The sequence below is a fragment of the Anabrus simplex genome, chromosome 3 (assembly GCF_040414725.1).
Source record: "Anabrus simplex isolate iqAnaSimp1 chromosome 3, ASM4041472v1, whole genome shotgun sequence".
Lineage (NCBI taxonomy): Eukaryota > Metazoa > Arthropoda > Insecta > Orthoptera > Tettigoniidae > Anabrus > Anabrus simplex.
In genome coordinates this window covers 262,229,419-262,247,424 of record NC_090267.1, presented here as the reverse complement: position 1 = coordinate 262,247,424, position 18,006 = coordinate 262,229,419, and the positions used below count along the sequence as shown (strand labels likewise).

Here is an 18,006-nt window from a genome sequence, read left to right as displayed (position 1 = left end):
GACAGAACCAGTAAGGGACGAGTTGCCATGGTGTACGATGTATGCCACTGATATTGTGTTATGTGCAGAATCAAGAGAAGTGACAGGAGAGAAATTTAAACAATGGATAAAAGAGAACTAAAGATAAGCAGAAGGAAGACCAAATATCTTTATCTCCAAGACTGCAGAGGGTGGAACTGACCTAAGGTTAGATAGAAACAACATCCCAAAGGCAGATCGCTTCAAGTACTTGGGATTGATTGTTGAAGAGATTGAAAACTAGTTTATATAAGTTTATAGCAGGATTCAAGCTGCTACAGAAACTAGAAAGAGGTGACAGGAGTGCTATGTGACTGAAGGATACCTGTAAGATCAAAAGGGAAAGATTATTAGCTGGTAGCAAGATGCAAGAGAAACATTGCTTCTTAATAGAGCAAATTGTACAGATTGTAAGTTGCCGAGGTGAAGATGCTGTGATGGATGTGTGGAGTAAGCAGGATGGGCAGAATCTGGAGTGACCACATTCGAGGGACATGAAAAATTATAGATATAGCTCCAAGAACCTAGGCTCAGATGATATGGTCACGTTATATGGGAGGGCAAAAACTACAGTACATGGGGAAGAAGGAAGAAAGGATAGTCTAAGAAAAGATGATGGAGTTAATCCAGGAAGACCTCGAGAAGAAAGATATAGATGAGAAACTTGTAGACAGAAAGAAATAGAAGTAGTTCATTAAAAACAGAGACCTTGAATGAAAGGGGCAAGCCACAAAGAGAAGGAGAGGAAGATCTAGAAAAACTTTCACATAATTTACAATATACTGTACTGTTATATTGTAAATGAATTTTTAGTGTATTTTTAATATGATTTGCTTTATATCGCACCGTCACAAATAGGTCTTCAGGCAGTGGTGGGATAGAAAAGGGCTAGGAGTGGGAAGGAAGCGACCGTGGCCTTTATTAAGCTCCACCGTCAACAGCCTAGATGTTCCTTTTGCCTCATTGTTTGCCATTTTTACACCAGGCAAATGTTAGTACTGTACCTTAACTAAAGCCATGGTTATAATCCTATCCCAATAGTAGTGTAGCATTAAAAAAAAAATTGCTGTTTAATTTCATTTGTTCTAATTTTGTTGCAAGTTAGGTTATGTGTATAACTGAAAACAATTTTTTATGTATTATAGGTTAGGTTATGTATTTAGGTTTAATCATGGGTATATAGACAATGTATTGTACAGGAAAATCAAGGAAACCTTTTGAGAAAGGAAATCTAGGTGTATGAATATTAAGAGCTCAGATGGAAAGCCACTTCTAGGGAAAGAAGACAAAGCAGATAGATGGCAGGAGCATATCCAACAGTTGTATCAAAGTAAAGATGTAGATAATTTGGTTCTGGAACATGAAGAGGCTATTGATGCTGATGAAATGGGAGACCCGTTGACAGAGCTGTGAGTGACCTAAATAGGAACAAGGCACCTGGAATTGATGACATTCCCTCTGAATTACTGACTGTCTTAGGAAAAACCAGCATGGCAAGGTTATTTCATTTAGTGTGCAAGATGTATGAGATAGGAGAAGTCCCATCCGATTTTCAGCAGAATGTTGTTATACCTATTCCCAAGAAAGCCGGTGCTGACAGGTGTGAAAACTACTGCACCATTAGTTTAGTATCTCATGCCTGCAAAATTTTAACACGTATTATTTACAGAAGAATGGAAAAACAAGTTGAAGCTGAGTTGGAGAAGATCAATTTGGCTTCAGAAGAAATGTAGGAACACGTGAAGCAATCCTGACTTTACGTCTGATCTTAGAGGATCGAATCAAGAAGGACAAGCCCATGTACATGTAAAAGGCATTCGATAATGTTGATTGGACCAAGCTATTTATGATTTTGAAGATGATAGGGATCAGATACCGAGAACGAAGAACTGTCTACAATCTGTATAAAAATCAGTCTGCAGTGATAAGAATCGAGGGCTTTGAAAAAGAAGCAGCAATCCAGAAAGGAGTGAGGCAAGGCTGCAGTTTGTCCCCTCTCCTTTTCAATGTTTACATAGAACAGGCAGTAAAGGAAATCAAAGAGAAATTTGGAAAGAGAATCACAATCCAAGGAGAGGAAATCAAAACCTTGAGATTTGCCGATGATATTGTTATTTTATCTGAGACTGCAGAAGATCTCGAGAAGTTGCTGAATGGTATGGATGAAGTCTTGGGTAAGGAGTACCAGATGAAAATAAATAAGTCCAAAATAAAAGTAATGGCGTGCAGTCGAATGAAGGCAGGTGATGTAGGAAATATTAGATTAGGAAATGAAGTCTTAGGAAGTAGATGAATATTGTTACTTGGGTAGTAAAATAACTAACGATGGCAGAAGTAAGCAGGACATAAAATGCAGACTAGCACAAGCAAGGAAGAACTTTCTTAAGAAAAGAAATTTGCTCACTTCAAACATTGATATCTGAATCAGAAAGATGTTTTTGAAGACTTTCGTGTGGAGCGTGGCATTGTATGGAAGTGAAACATGGACGATAACTAGCTCAGAAAGAAAGAGAATAGAAGCTTTTGAAATTTGGTGTTACAGAAGAATGCTGAAGGTGAGATGGATAGATCGAATCAGGAATGAAGAGATACTGAATCGAATTGGTGACAGGAGATCGATTTGGCTAAATTTGATCAGAAGAAGAGATAGAATGATAGGGCACATCTTAAGACACCCAGGACTTGTTCAGTTGGTTTTTGAAGGAAGTGTAGGTGGTAAGAACGCTAGGGGTAGACCAAGGTATGAATATGACAAGCAGATTAGAGCAGATGTAGGATGCAATAGTTACGTAGAAATGAAAATGTTAGCACAGGATAGGGTGGCATGGAGGGCTGCATCAAACCAGTCTAATGACTGATGACTCAAACAACAACATTATAGGTTATCTCCGAAAACCATCAAAAGTAGTTACTGGGACGTGAAAACAATAACATTATTATTATAGATTAGTTTTTGATAATTCTGTCCCCCATTGTGCATTAAATCATGATGGATCTAATAAATTTTGTTTTCTGGATCTCAAGTCTCTGGATTCAGATGCCAGTGTTTTTAATGAGTCTTTAAGTACTGTAAGTACACTTCTTGGATACATGAGCAATGATCAGTATGCCATGAGCATCATAACATGATGGGGCCAAGTGTGTTTTGGCTGGCTTGTGGCAGAAATGGTACCGAGCAATGAATTGTACGCAACATCAGATGCACTCAAGACAAGAGGAGGGGAAATGTATGACTAGAACTGGACAAGATGGTGGGCCTCTATGTGTGCTCTGGCCCAAATTCTTGCATTTGAACACGTCATATGATAATTATTATCATTATTATTGTCGATACCTGATTCTCAAGATCACAGGTCCAGTCCCAGTGTAGTTAATAAGATTTTTGAAAGGGAAGAAAGTCTGCTTGGCATTCCATGTCATTGTCGGCACTGGTGACATATTTAGTATTTCCCTGACAGAATTAATTAAAACTCTGCAATAGATTGCCCCTTTGCCGTCTGGTATTGACTTATAGACAGCTGTACAAACATTATCATTATCATCATCATCATCATCATCATCTGAATATCTTAGATCTGAGAGGAAGATTTAAAATATGTCCAAAACCAAGGAACTACTGATGATTGTCAAAACTTTCTACTTGTTTGAGAGACTTGAAGGCAAAGATAATGACTGCGAGAAGTTGAACGTTTTAAACAGTGAAGTGGAATTATTCCATCTGAAGTGAAAACGGATATTAATTAGTAATTTGTTCTGAAATATTTACAGCTTGTATAACAGAGATTTAAACCAGTTAATCATGCTGGTAGTGTAGCAATAACAGTAGCCTGTATTAAACATTTCATTTAACCCCACTGTACATCTATCGTCTTGCTGGTTATTTTATTGTGGTCTTACAGAAAGTGATGATTTGGGTTTGTTGTTGATCTGGTTTCAGGAGCAATGATGATGAATTCTTCATCCTAAGTGAATCAGGTTGTTCTGTGGCTGATGTCAAAGTGTAGTGCCGAATTCTACCTCATTTCTAAACTACCAGTTTCCAGGCTATTGTTTCTTGTCCTCAGTTACACCCACTGAACATTTGGACTCGGCAACAGGATTTACTGCCATCTATTGTTGTGCTACCCATTTAGTTAGTTTGAATGAATGGAATTGACTGCCGCTGGCTAGAAAACAGGTTTAGATGTAATATGGATGTTTTACTGTGACAATGGTTTGGACCATCTCACCAGTTGGGATTTATTTACCTGGCAATCTGTACAAATAGATACATTTGGTTACAATGAGCTCCTTCGTCTGCTTTTAGTCCATTGTTGCTAGAGGTGAGAAAGAGATACACAGAGTTATTTAAATATTTCTTTCTTTATTATTATCCTTCAAGTTATTTGTATAAGCCATCCTGTTCTGCAATGGTATACTGCTGTTCAAAAGGCGCGTTCATTGTCATTGTAGAGTTGATGATGAGATAGTCTCCACTTTCTAAAGAGTATGGCTTCCAGGCAACTCCACCAGGTGTCCTGGGAACAAGCCAAAGAGAACATAAATACATTTTTATGGATATGAAGCAACACCCAGTCATGTGAACAAACATTTGTTAGAAAAGGCTTTGGAGGAATATTTCTCATAGAGCAGATTTTAGACACTGAAAAAACTGGCTGGAAGTACGATTGCTTTGGGTTCCTACTAGATCTTTACATAGCTGGCGGAGCATCAAACTGATTTAGAATAATTCATTCCATGCTTTGTGGATGTCACCAATGATGGCAAAGAAATCATCACTGAACTGAAGGTGATTCTTTCGCATGTCACCTGTTATGTACCAGTCCAGTCTGAAGGGAGCCTTTTTCTTTAGATTTATTGTACCATACACATTCCATTCCTGAATGAAGCTTTATAGTTTTGCTCACAATATAATGAGCTAGTCTATGGAGATAACAAAAGAAACTAACTCACGCATATCAAACACAGTTTTGGGAGACCGGGATATGTTTTGACTAATTTAATTTTTTAGCACTAAAAAAGTAGAAAATTGAACTGACTTGGTACAGATGTTCTGTGTGGGGTTAGTGTCATGAATTTCTCAGTCATGGATTCAAATGTTTTTATGTAGTATAAAGGGAAAATATAACATTTAGAAATGATGTCATCATTATCCGTAAACTCATCCTAATCTAATGTCTGGCTCACATCAGTGAGCTCATAAAATAACAACTTCAATTTTTGGATGAAATGAACACTATTTTGAACTCAAATATAGCATACTGTGTACAAGCCAATATTATACACATTCCATTCCTGAATGAAGCTTCATACTTTTGCTCACAATATAACAAGAATGGCGACATTATCATCCACGTTTCTTGGCTCTCTCATCCAGGTCGGCTGCCTCTCATATTGGACTTTAATGACATTAAGCAGCACATGTGTAAGTTGAAGAGCATATGACTGAATGGGTCCACATGCATGCAGCAGGGTTGTGTGGCATCTGATGGCACTACAGTATATTTATAGAAAGCAGTGTACATGAGCTTGTTGAAATAATGGAAGGCATACAGGATGAAAGTCAGTCTTGGTCTTCGTCATCATCATCATCATCATCATAGTACAGTTCCAGTTTCCTGGGTACTGTTAATGAGCCTCTTTCACTTCTTCCTGTCCATATACAACTTGTCATGGAGAACATCATCCACTGTCCATCCTCTGGTAACTAGATCAACCTTGATCATGTCCATCCATCGGGTTTTGGGTCTTCCTGCAGATCTTTTCCCCTCCATCTGTCTTTCCAAACTTATTCTGGCTGTTCTTGTAGGCTCCATCCTCATCACATGCCCGTACCACCATAATCTGTATGTGCCGATTCGGTCTAATAGGGATGTCTTTATTCCGGCTTCTTTCCTCACCTCCTCATTTCTTAACTTGTCCATCTTGGTCTTCTGGATGATGGATCTAAGAAATTTAATCTCTGATGCTTGCAGTCTTGATAAATCTCTTTTTGTGTGGGTGCATGCTTCAATACCATAGGTCAATATTGATATGAAATAGCTGTTAAACATCATCAGTTTGGCCAGTTTTAGAATCATGTTATCCCATAAAAGTGTTCTTACTTGTTCTGATCCCTTTTGCACTTGGTTTGTAATTTCCTTTCTGACCAAATTATCACTGGGGATTACACTTTCAAGGTAAGGAAATCTATCCACACACTCTAGCTGGTGGTCTCCTAGTTTTACACTTGCTGGACGCCCTTCTCTGTTGCCATCACCACTGTCTTAGTTTTGCTGATGTTGGGTTTATATTACTGGAACTGGGATTTCCATATGTTTGGTCTGTACTTCCTCTTCTGTTTCACCCCAAATCATATCATCATCAGCAAAGGCCACTGCATTCAGTTCACCTAACTTTTCGTTGACGTTCATTATATTGTTCGTAACAATGATGAACAATGTGGGGACAGTGCACTTCCTTGTTGAACTCCACTCTTGGTTTCAAACGATGATGATCGACCTTCCCCAATTTGTACACAGCTAGTACAGTCTTTGTACAACATCTGAATTTTCTTTACCAGTCCTTCAGGCACATTTCTTTTCCTCAGGCACTCCCAGATCTTATCTCTTATAACACTATCATAGGACTTTTCTATATCCAGGAATACAATGACCAGGTTTTTGCCTTTCTTCCAATACTTTTCCATCAGCATGCGGGTGCTAAAAATTAGATCCGTTGTTGATCTGTTACTTCTGAATCCATATTGCTCCTCCTCAAACTGTGGTTCAATGATGGTTCTCAATCTCCTTTCTATGATCTTCTCTAGAATTTTAGCCCGTGAGACAGCAGTGTATTCCTCTATAGTTGGTGGGTTTCTGTCTGCTGCCTTTCTTAAACAGGGGAATTATAATGCCCTTGCTCCAGTCTACAGGTATTTTGTTGTCTGTCCATACAGCATTTAGTACTCTGTGCAGCCATTGTATACCCTGGATGCCTGCTGCCTTTATCATGTCCGCATTCACTTCATCTGCACCTGAAGATTTTCCTTTAGGCATAGATTTTAAGGCTGTCTCAGTTTCTGTTCAGGTTATAGGAGGTTCCTCATTTTAGACTTGGATTTCCGGTTCTGTATTTTGTTCTTGAACTGGTCTATTCAGTAGGTGGTCGAAATGGTTCTTTCAGGACTTCTCTCATGTCACTTTCTGTCCTAAGCAGATTTCCATTTTGGTATTCATGGTATTCATTGGTTTCCTTTTACCTCTGATAACACTATACAGTAGTTTCATATTGCCTCTGCTGTCTTCCTCAAGTTTCTGAGTGAATATATTCCATGCCTTGGTCTTTTCTTCTGTAACTGTTCTTTTAACATCCAGTTTCTTGTTTCGGTATAATTGTTCGAGGTTTCTGATCTTTGCCTCATCTCTGGTAAGATCCGGTTTATTTTTCTCCTAATCCCTGTCTTTTTGCAAGAAATTTCTTTCGCTGATTGCTGTTCTAACTTTTTCATTCCACCATGGTGTTTCCTTCTACTTTGTTTTCATACTTGTCTTTCCACAAACTTGAGTTGCTTCCTTAACCAATGTGCCCCTTAGTCTAGTCCATTCTGCCTCTCATTTTTCCTTTCCTCTCTCAGTAACAGGGTTTTTATCCGGTTCTGATACTGAGTTATCTTATCTGTTTTCTGAAGTTCCCATACTTTGATTTTTGGCATTTTCCTGTTCTGCACTTTTGCCACATAGAAATTTCTCAGGTCCGCTACTAATAGACGGTGGTCACTGTCAAGGCTCTCACTGGGTATTACTCTGACACCTGTTAACATTCTGCTCCTTTCTACATCTGAGCTGACATAATTACAGTCTTTTGTAGTCTATCCCAACTGTATCGTGTTATCTTATGGCTCTGTCTCTTCTTGAACCAACTATTTTTCACTACCAACCCATTTCTCATACAGAAGTCAAGGAGATGTTCACCTTCTATATTTCTTCCACCATATCCATGAGGTCCCATTACGTTATCATATTCTGTTCTATCTGCCCCAATCTGTGCATTCAGATCTCCTATGATTACTCTCTCTTTACTAATAACTTATCCCAAATCATCAAGAAACTGGTTCTTATTCTCTTGACAACATCCAATTTGAGGTGCTTACACCTCTACCAAAGTTAGTTTTTCTTTCCCTACATGCAGTCACCTTTATTATTCTCTCACTAACATACTGAATTTCAGTGACTCCTTGGAGTCTTGGTGTGGAGATAAAATGGGCTAAGAAGAAACTGATACTCATTGATAAAAGGGATGACCTTCAACTGACAATTAAATCTCCAAAGATTTGTGAATTCACTAACCTGAGGTCGTAGTTGCTGACGCCATTGATTAAGGAAAATAAATTTGGAGACTTACTATGCAAGGACATGCTGTTGGGGAAAATCTATAGAAGATAAGGCTAGAGGGCCTTTTAATACAAAGAGTCTTAGTTTAATCTTCTTCTCTTCTTGATCTCCGTGAACGACTGTGAAACTTGGACAGTGAAGTCCAAGGTGCGTCATGATGTGGTGGTAGAGGATGACACTAAGGATAACAAGACAGACAAACAATTATATCATTCAGGGAGTGGGTAAAATAGGAAAATCTTACAGTTCTTTGATGACATTTTAAGGAAGAAGGGTGACAAACGTGGAAAATTGAATGTCTTGAGAAATCTTCAAAGTAAAAGGTTAAAGGGGCACGTCATAAAACAATGGGTTGATCTGATTAAGGTCATCAATCATCATTTAGAATTACTGCCTGGAAGATTGAAGACTGTTAGGATTGACGCCGATTGGAGAACACAGCATCAGAATCCATGGGTTTACCTTACTTGGCCGTAAGGTATACATAGAGACTGGTATGTTTGGATTAATGTGTTTGCAGCTGTATTACATTTTGTCTGGCTTGTTAATAACATTAAGTCACACTTACCCTGTAGAAATGAACTGGGCATACATTGCAGTCATGTTTTGGACAAGGAGAAGGTCCTCGTCGGTGTATGGGAAATCAGCAGAGGGAAAAATCATTACTTGATCCTTGCCATGAGGAATGACTGTAAAACAAAAAGACATCATTAATGTACCTTGTTTTCTGACAGTTAGACATGATATTTATTAAGAACTCTCAGTTATCAGTGATTTATAAGACAACAAGTGTGTACTGTACTTTAAATTATACAGTATCTTACTACATTTTGATGGAATGAAAAATACCGTGATAATTTGTGCCCATTTAATGCAAAATATTTAGTTCATTTTCAACAATGCTTGCAAGACAAGTTGAATTTTTGGTACTTGTTCTTGCTAAGATCATTAATCTATTGTTCCACCCTGTGCTTGCTGTTTTTGCAAATTAGGGGTCCCGTCGCCCTGCGCTCTTTAAGGCTTATACTCGTGTACAGTACTATGACCACTGTTTTGTTATTCCTTCTCTCTCATAGTTACGTTCCTTAGTTCTGGAAAAGTTTGCTTGTCAGTTTCATTTCATCTTTGGCGTATTGAAGTGTCTGCAGGATTAAAATGAGTATTAAACTAATGAAAATCTTGCTGGTGCCACAGTAATGAGGAAGAGAATGAAGACAAATCAGTTGAACTAGTTTCCATGTGGCAAAATGCCCTTGCTGCAATGTACATTAAGTGATAAAGCAGTTTATCAGTAATTCTGATGATTACACCCTACAGTTAAATTGTATTGAAAATGTTATTCATTGTTCAGGTTCAGATATAAGACAGAATCCACTTAATTATTCATCCCGCCATGAGAATTAAGCATAGTAGGGCTATGCCATAAATAGGCCCAGTGCTGTAAAACATCAGTTCTGTATAATATGTTGGCATTTACAATATTTTGTATGCAATATTTCAATAAAAATGCTAAAAAAATTGAACATGTTTGGTATATGTTACATTGTACATATTTGGTTGACTTTGTTTAATATGCAGTCCCAGTTATTACATGATCCCTTGAAGAACATTTTATTGGGGTTTTACTGCAATCACTTCTACAGCACAGGAAAAAGCAGACAGCTTAAATTATAAACTTCCTGATTGTTTTCATCTTTGATTTGAAATCATATTTTCAAATTTCTAAGATTGCTGTATGGGAAATTGAACTGATAGAGTGATCTAAATACATGGTTGGCTCTTTGCAAAAATGTGATTCATTATAAATTCTTGCATAAAACTTGTTCAAAAGTTGCTTCAAAGTGTTTGTCTGGTTAACATTTTCAGGCATTAATTAAGGTCAGTTTGTATCTGTAGGTCGTTTCATAAATCATGGCAGCAGTGCTATATTGTAGAACAAGTGGCAGCACGGTGAGCCTGATATTACATTGGAAAGCATGTGGTACATTATACTAAAGATCACCAACGGATCATGTCTGGACACAGTTGGCTAGGTATCAGGGTAACTCAGTGAGTGTGTGTCCAGCTATGCGCCAGGATAGTTGTAGGTGGAAAAACAGTCGTCATACATAAAAATTGGCAGTTCTCCATGGCAGAAATGTGGCAGTGTTCTTATGTTCTGTCCTGTTTGTGAGGGCCATACCATCAATTCACAATACCACTACCACCACCACCACACATTTCTGCAAAGCCATCTGTGTCATACACTTTGCCAGAAACATCCATCACTTCAAGATAGTGCTATACTCCTCCATGATAACACTATACAGCAGTGGGGATGGGAAGTCTTAGAACACCCTCCCTATTCACCAGATCTCAGTCCATATGCCTTTGATATCATTCTGAAACTGAAGAAGCCATTGCGTGGGATGCACTTTAGAGACAGGGTGACCATCATAATGGCATATCAGTGACAGGTAGTACACATCGACACATCCAGCACTGCTGGTGGTATTGAAGGAAGTTAGCTTTTTGTAACGCATGTCTTGTATAATAAAATTCTGCCACACTGCCTGTATCCCAACTCCATTTAATCTGAAACGCACATTGCTTTGGCCTTCCAAGTCACATTGTGTATTTCTTGAGCTGCAGTGTTATCGGATGATACAGCACAGTTGCCATGGCCTATGAAATGCTACCTTAATGAAGAAATCTACAATAAAAGTAATGGAACACAGTTGAATGAAGTCAGCTGATGAAGAGAATATCAGATTTTTGCTCTGTGCTTTAAATTTCTTTGGTATGTACACAACATGACCTAAATGCTGAAAACCCTTCCAGGTTATATGTCCAAGGGGAAATGTCCACAGACAAAAATGTCAAAATCAAAATCACCAGGGAATAAAAGCCCAAGGATGAATAGTCCATAGATAATGTTCAATAGTGAATGGTCCCAATACTATTTATGAGAACAATGTCCAAAACTTTACTTTCAAAATTGATGACATAATAATTGTATATTGCGTCTTAGTCTTATAGGTTGTTTGCAGTGGTTTGTAGTTGTGGCCAGTCATCAGATGGAACAAACAATGTGATACAATATTGGATCGAGATATTGTTTTACACTTTTGGAATCGTAGTACATTTGATAATTCTGTACAATATTTTCTATACAAGTTCTGTTAGTGAGGTACTTTTTATTTTACAGGTTGTCTTGACCTACCTGAAACTGTATGAGGATATTCTCATTGTCATGCTGTTCCTGCTCTAATGCTGGATGATCTCCATACGCTGATATGATGAGTCATAATCATTTTATGATATTTATACTGAAACCCTTCAACAGAATTATTTGATCTTTGATGATCTTGCAGTAGCGTCTCTTAAACATTCCTCACCTTTGATGGGTCTTCCAAAACCACATTCTGAGTGCCCTGTCACATGCAGTATGCATGCTAGATATAAGCTGCATACTCCAAAAGATCGTCGTCTTCATCATCGTACAGCATATCAAAAACCTCATACATGTAATCCAAGGGGATGGAGGTAATTGCCATGAACTGTTGTATTTGATACCTTACTGTTGGTTCATCTGAAAACCTTGCAGTAATGTTAACCCCACTACTTTTCTGTGTAGAGCCTGTGTAAATGAAACAAACGACCTTTTATTGACACCTTCGGGAAGTTATTTTGGACAACATACATGTTAGCCTACTCAAAGTCCATACTAATAATGGCAGGGGTTATTTCATACTCCAGTCTGATGGCTACAGATATGAAATTATCACATATGGCTGTATACTTGCCTTCAGATCTCCTTTGCATTAAACAAAATACCAATAGAATAACTGTGTTACGAATACTATGGATTGGGAACAGCTGCATAAACTGTAATGGAGTGCTTTTGAATTACCATCTGTGAAGTACTGGTCGGACCAGTTCAATGTTCAGTGTTCTGATTGATGAAGAATATTAGGATCGAAGAGGAGAATTTGTTCACCCCCTCACCGTCTTATCAAATGGCTCCCTCGTTGCAAATTTCATGCATTTGCTGGTCGACATCCATTTTGTTCTTTATTTACGGTTCTTTATAAACAAAATTTGTTTGCTATATTTACTAAAATTTTCTTATTGTGTACATTTTGTAGAACAGAATGCTCAGTTGATGAAGGCACTTCATTTGGTTGTAATTCTGCACTTGACCTAAGTTCATTGACTACTTTCCTCACTTCAGTATTTATAGCATTGGCTTCATGGAGATATTTGCTCGTGCCATCTTTCTTCATGGTTATATTACTCACACAACCAGTGATACATCTGGACTTGCACAGGTTCTTTCTACACATTGTCAATACATCTTATCCTTCTATCTGTTAGTTGAATGTAAATGGCACATGAATCCAACTATTATTAAGATTTTTTTTTTTGGTATCAGTTACATATGCCATAACTCTGTTTGTCAGTTCCTAGCAACACTTGTAACAATAAATTACATTTCACACAGTGGACATTTATGTCTGACATCACTCTTTCAGGACCTATTAATAATTGGGCCTGTTTTTCCTCATTGATATTTCCCCTTGGACATAGTGACTCCTAACCCTGAAAACATATATTAAAGAAAAACTTCCTCTGGAACAACAATGATAGAGTAGAGGAAGATGTTGCAGAACAATAATAAATGGTTATGTGTCAGTAGTTACCTCCATTGCTAAACCCTGGAGAATTGTAGTTGAATGTCGACAGATAAGTTCGGCCTCCTCTTAAGTTATTGAGTTCTGCCATTTTTCGAGCAGGACCTTTGAAATAGGCTGAACCAAGGAACTAGAACACACAAACAATAACAATTAAAGGATACACTTTTCAAAGGATATGCTTCTAACTTGGGTTGTTAAATAAACATTTCTTCTACTTAGTAGTCCAAAAAGTTGCATCTCCTGAGATGGAAATGATAATAAGTTCATTCTTTAAGTATATTTTTATTCATCAAAGTAAATCTTATGCAACATTGTTTGGGTGATCAAGTATGTTGCACGTTCAGAAAATATTACTTTAGTAACAGTAATACCATTTTACACATAATAGAGAAAAACAAAACAAAACACACTAAAAAGAAAGGCCAGTGGAGTATAAGAAAAAAAAGATGTACAAATATATACACATGTTATAGTACAAGTAAGCACAGGAAAGTAATAGCCACTTCTGGAGATTGTGTAAGTGATTTCTAAATTTGACAGCAGTTAAATATATCAATATCCACTTTGTTTAGAAATCTTGACATTCGTTCGATTGGCCCATTGACTGCATAGTTAATTCTATGCCAATTTGTAGACAATGTATTATTAAACCTCGAGCATCTGTCTGGTACATGTAAGTTAATTATTTCAAGGAGTTGTGTGCAATTCACCAAGGAGCGAAGCAATTTAAAAATGAAAAGTGTATCCAGGAATCCACCGTGTTGTGACAGACTATGCAGATTTTCATATGAGAAACCTGCTGTAAATGAATATAAACGAAGAAATTTGTGTTGTACTGAATCTAATTTATGGATAGAGGTCTGATGAGAAGGGTTCCATACAGGTGTACAGTATTCAAGTATAGGGCGTACCATGCATACATACAGGAATCGATAGGTATCTAAGTTTGAAAATTCTCTGGAATTCTCTGTAACCCAGTCTTTGTAATGATTTCTTATAAATATTTTTAATATGTTCATTAAATGATAGGTTAACTGATTAAAACACCAAGGTCGTTAACTTGTGAAACAGGAGATAGAATGTTGTTATTACTAAATTTGTGGTGAAATGATATTATTTTCTTGTTTTTAAAAAACAATATTATTTTACATTCTTCATTATTATGTTTCATTCTATTCTGAATACACTTTTCCAAATGATGTAAATTTTCTTGAAGTTTTAAACAATCAAGTGGACAAATTAATTTGTTTACTTTTTTTTTTTTTTTTGCATCATCATGAAACAAAAGCAATTCAGAATTCTTAAGTATATTTTTAATGTCATTTATGTAGAGAGTAAAACGTAAGGGCACAAGGTGAGACCCTTGAGGAACTGCACTGGTAACAATAACAGGTGCAGAAAAATGATTCTTTATTTTAATAATCTGTAGGTGATTTTTAAGACACAATTCGAACCAGGAGAGGAGAGGCCCATTAATTCCATAACCTGTTAATTTTTGCAGCAAGATATCATGGTCAACGGTGTCAAAAGCTTTTGAGAAATCTGTATAAATGCAGTCCACCTGAGAGTGGTTCTGTATTGCATTCAAGAGGAATTGATAGAATACTACATGTTGACCGTCCTGAAAAGAATCCATGTTGCTCATCAATGATGATGTTTCTAAGGAGAGGTGTGATCTTGTCAAGAATTATTGAGTTAAAAATTTTGGAAATATGAGAAGCAATTGTAACAGGTCTATATTGTTTTATGTCATTTCTATTACCAGTTTTTGAAAACTGGACTAACAAATCCTTTCTTCCATTCCTCTGGGTTTAATAATAATTTGAACAGCTAAAAGAGTGCTTCACATAAAATAAATTAGCAGTACTTGAGCAGGTAAGTCGAAACACCATCAGGTCCTACAGCTTTCTTTAATTCCAGAGATATTAGCTTGTTGTAAACTTCTGCACTACTAATGTTGATAACTGACAGATTGACAGAAAAAGGATAATCATATGACATACTATTACTATTCTGATAAGAAGAATAAACAGATGAAAAGTGTTGAGCAAGAAGACTAACAATGTTTTCTCCAGTATCTGCTGTAATTTTGTAAAGATGCACTGTTGAAGGAATATTATTATATGATCTTTTAGAACTTAGATATTGCCAGAATTTCTGTGGATTGGAAATAATACTTTGTTCACAGTTGGAGACATAGTTTGTATAGCAAGATTTGGATTCAGACTTGCATTCATTTCTTAATTTCAAGAAATGCTGATAATCACTATTGAGACCTGATATTTTGTACCACTTGTGTGCTTTCTTCTTTCCAATAACCAGTGACTTCAATTTATGATTATACCACTTTGGGAATATGGGAGTCTTGAAATTCCGTATAGGGATGTAAAATTTCATGCCACAATGTAGTACTGAATAGAACATTTCTGCTGCTTTATCAGTTGATACATTCTAAAACATCACCTTCCAGCTGAACTGTAACAGGTATTAATTTAGTCCATTATAATCACCATTTAAAAAGTCAAAATAAAAACTATCAGCAGGTAAAGAATTGTATAGCTCATTTATAGGTAAAGAAATCTCTAATATTGGCTGATGTCTATCGAGGATGACAGTACTTTCGTTACTAGATTTTACTTCAATGGAACTGGAGTTGCTGAAAACCAAATCAAGAAAATGATTAAGAAAATTTGGGATATCATTAAACTGATTTAAACGGAGATAAGAAAATGTGTCTATAACTAAACTAGACTGCACTGTGTGGTTACCTACTGACACAAGGCCAGAAAATGTTTCTTCATTTACTATCCAATTAAGATGTGGTAGATTGTAGTCACCAACAAGGAGCAATAAATGTTTGTTGATATTTGACATTTTTTAAAACAGCAATGCAATGATCAAAATATTTTTGGACAGGAGACCTGGGTGGAATGTATACAGCACTAATTTTGTGGTGTTAAAAGTCAGGGACACAAACAACTAATGCTAATGCACGGTATCAGAGTAGGTTTAAACATCATGCTAATTCAGATCATTACACCCCCATGGGATGCCTTCGTTCTCGTTAAAGAAGACCTATCACATTTGAAAATTGAATATGTTACAAGTCCGAGTTCCTCATCACTAATTTCATCATTTAAGTTTGTTTCGGTTAATTTCATTACGTTGTACTTAGCTAAACATGAAGAAATTCTAAGTTCAGTTAGTTTGCTTCAAAGTCAATTTACATTTTGACAGTATCCTCTAAAGTGTTTAACTGACCTTTTTATTGATGTCTTTGGTGCTTTATTAGTATTGTGTATCTGACCTCTGTGAACTGATTCCCTCTCTGCGCATTGTATTTCATTCTAAATCATTTAATGTATCATTTAAGTTTTGGCCATTAGGATTTGCAACCCCCCCTCATTTTCTTAATTAGTTTCCGGAGAGTTTTCTTCTATAAAAAAGAGCATCCAGGGTTAAGAAAAGACTACAGGTCTTATGGGCTTTTACTTCTATTGGTGTTACCCACTTTAGTTTTTTTTTTTTGCTTTACGTCGCACCGACACAGATAGGTCTTGTGGCGATGATAGGATGGGAAAGGCCTAGGAGTTGGAAGGAAGTGGCCATGGCCTTAATTAAGGTACAGCCCCAGCATTTGCCTGGTGTGAACATGGGAAACCACGGAAAACCATCTCCAGGGCTGCTGACAGTGGGGCTCGAACCCACGATCTCCCGGATGCAAGCTCACAGCCGCGCGACTTTAGTTCTAAATATATATAATAATTATAATGAATTCCTATCAAAATGTATAATTTTTCTTATGAAACAAACATTGGTTGTGCCATACCATTCTGAAGAAGCCGTAAAATCAATTTGATATCTTTGAGTTTATCATTTTAAATATTATATATGCAGTTCATTACTCGGAATAGCCGGCCATGCTTGTCGTATCGCGCGCCACATTTCAGCGTGTAGTGTGTATTGTGTACAGTAGTCAACACGTGTAATAGCTCGGCTTAACTACTGCAAATCATCATTGGTGAGGTCAGCGCGACATGTTTCTCATTTTGCGTGTGTCACTCATCACAGTAATTGCTTATGTAAGGGAGATATTCGGCAGATTGAGATTGAAGTGATCGTCTTTCAGGGTGCATAGTGCATAGTGTTTTGTTATAGGCCCTAAATATATTGTGTTTCGTTTTTGGTGTATTGCATTGATTTTGATTGTGTATGTCGTGTATTGTTTGTGTCTGTTTAGTATTTTATATAATCAGTCAGCCAGTAATATTTTTTTAAATTATGGCTGAACATGTGAAAAGGAGAAGTGGTGAAGTTCTCAGGAGAAAGGAGCGGCAAATGGTGCTTAATATATTTTCATATTTGAAAATAAAGCATCCAGGACAAAGTGTAAGCTGGGTAGTAGATGAAGCCCCAAAGGCTTTAGGAATTTAGAGGTCTTCCATCTTCAAAATAAGGAAGGAAGCCAGCGAAGGGCCACTCCAGACTCCCAGCAAGAAGCGGCAAAGGAAAAAGTTAATTTGCAGTAATTCCAGACTCATTAAATACGACGATTTTGTCAGAAGCAGAATACGGCGCACTGTTCACGAATTCTATTTTAGAAATGAACTGCCAACTCTGAACACAATCCTCACTTCCGTAAACATTAACCCCGAACTACCAAAATTTAAGAAATCTACGTTGCATGTTATTCTCAGGGAAATGAACTTTGTGTATGAGAGAAGGGGAAATAGAGTAATGTTAATAGAAAGGGAAGATATTGTGTCTTTGCGTCATAAGTACCTCCGACAAATTAAAAAGTACAGAGAAGAAGGCCGGAACATTGTTTATACAGACGAAAGTTGGGCTAACACTGGAATAACTGTTGCTAAAGAGTGGAAAGATAAAACAATTACAACGCCAAGACAAGCTTTTCTTGCAGGGCTTTCAATTGGGTTGAG

At 37.0% G+C, this 18,006-nt stretch overlaps 1 protein-coding gene across 2 annotated transcripts in view; it reads right to left on the bottom strand.

Annotated features, from left to right (window-relative positions):
* Window positions 1-4,229: 4,229 nt before the first annotated feature.
* LOC136866218 (acetylcholinesterase) overlaps window positions 4,230-18,006 on the bottom strand; it is an 88,486-nt gene continuing 74,709 nt past the window's right edge. For both annotated transcript variants that reach the window (XM_067143000.2, XM_068226653.1), the window contains exons 10-12: window positions 13,073-13,193; window positions 8,959-9,079; window positions 4,230-4,535 (exon numbers count right to left, since the gene is read on the bottom strand). In XM_067143000.2, coding sequence (XP_066999101.2) covers window positions 4,400-4,535; window positions 8,959-9,079; window positions 13,073-13,193 — 378 coding nt within the window. In that variant the 3' untranslated portion in view covers window positions 4,230-4,399. The remainder of the gene's footprint in view (window positions 4,536-8,958; window positions 9,080-13,072; window positions 13,194-18,006) is intronic.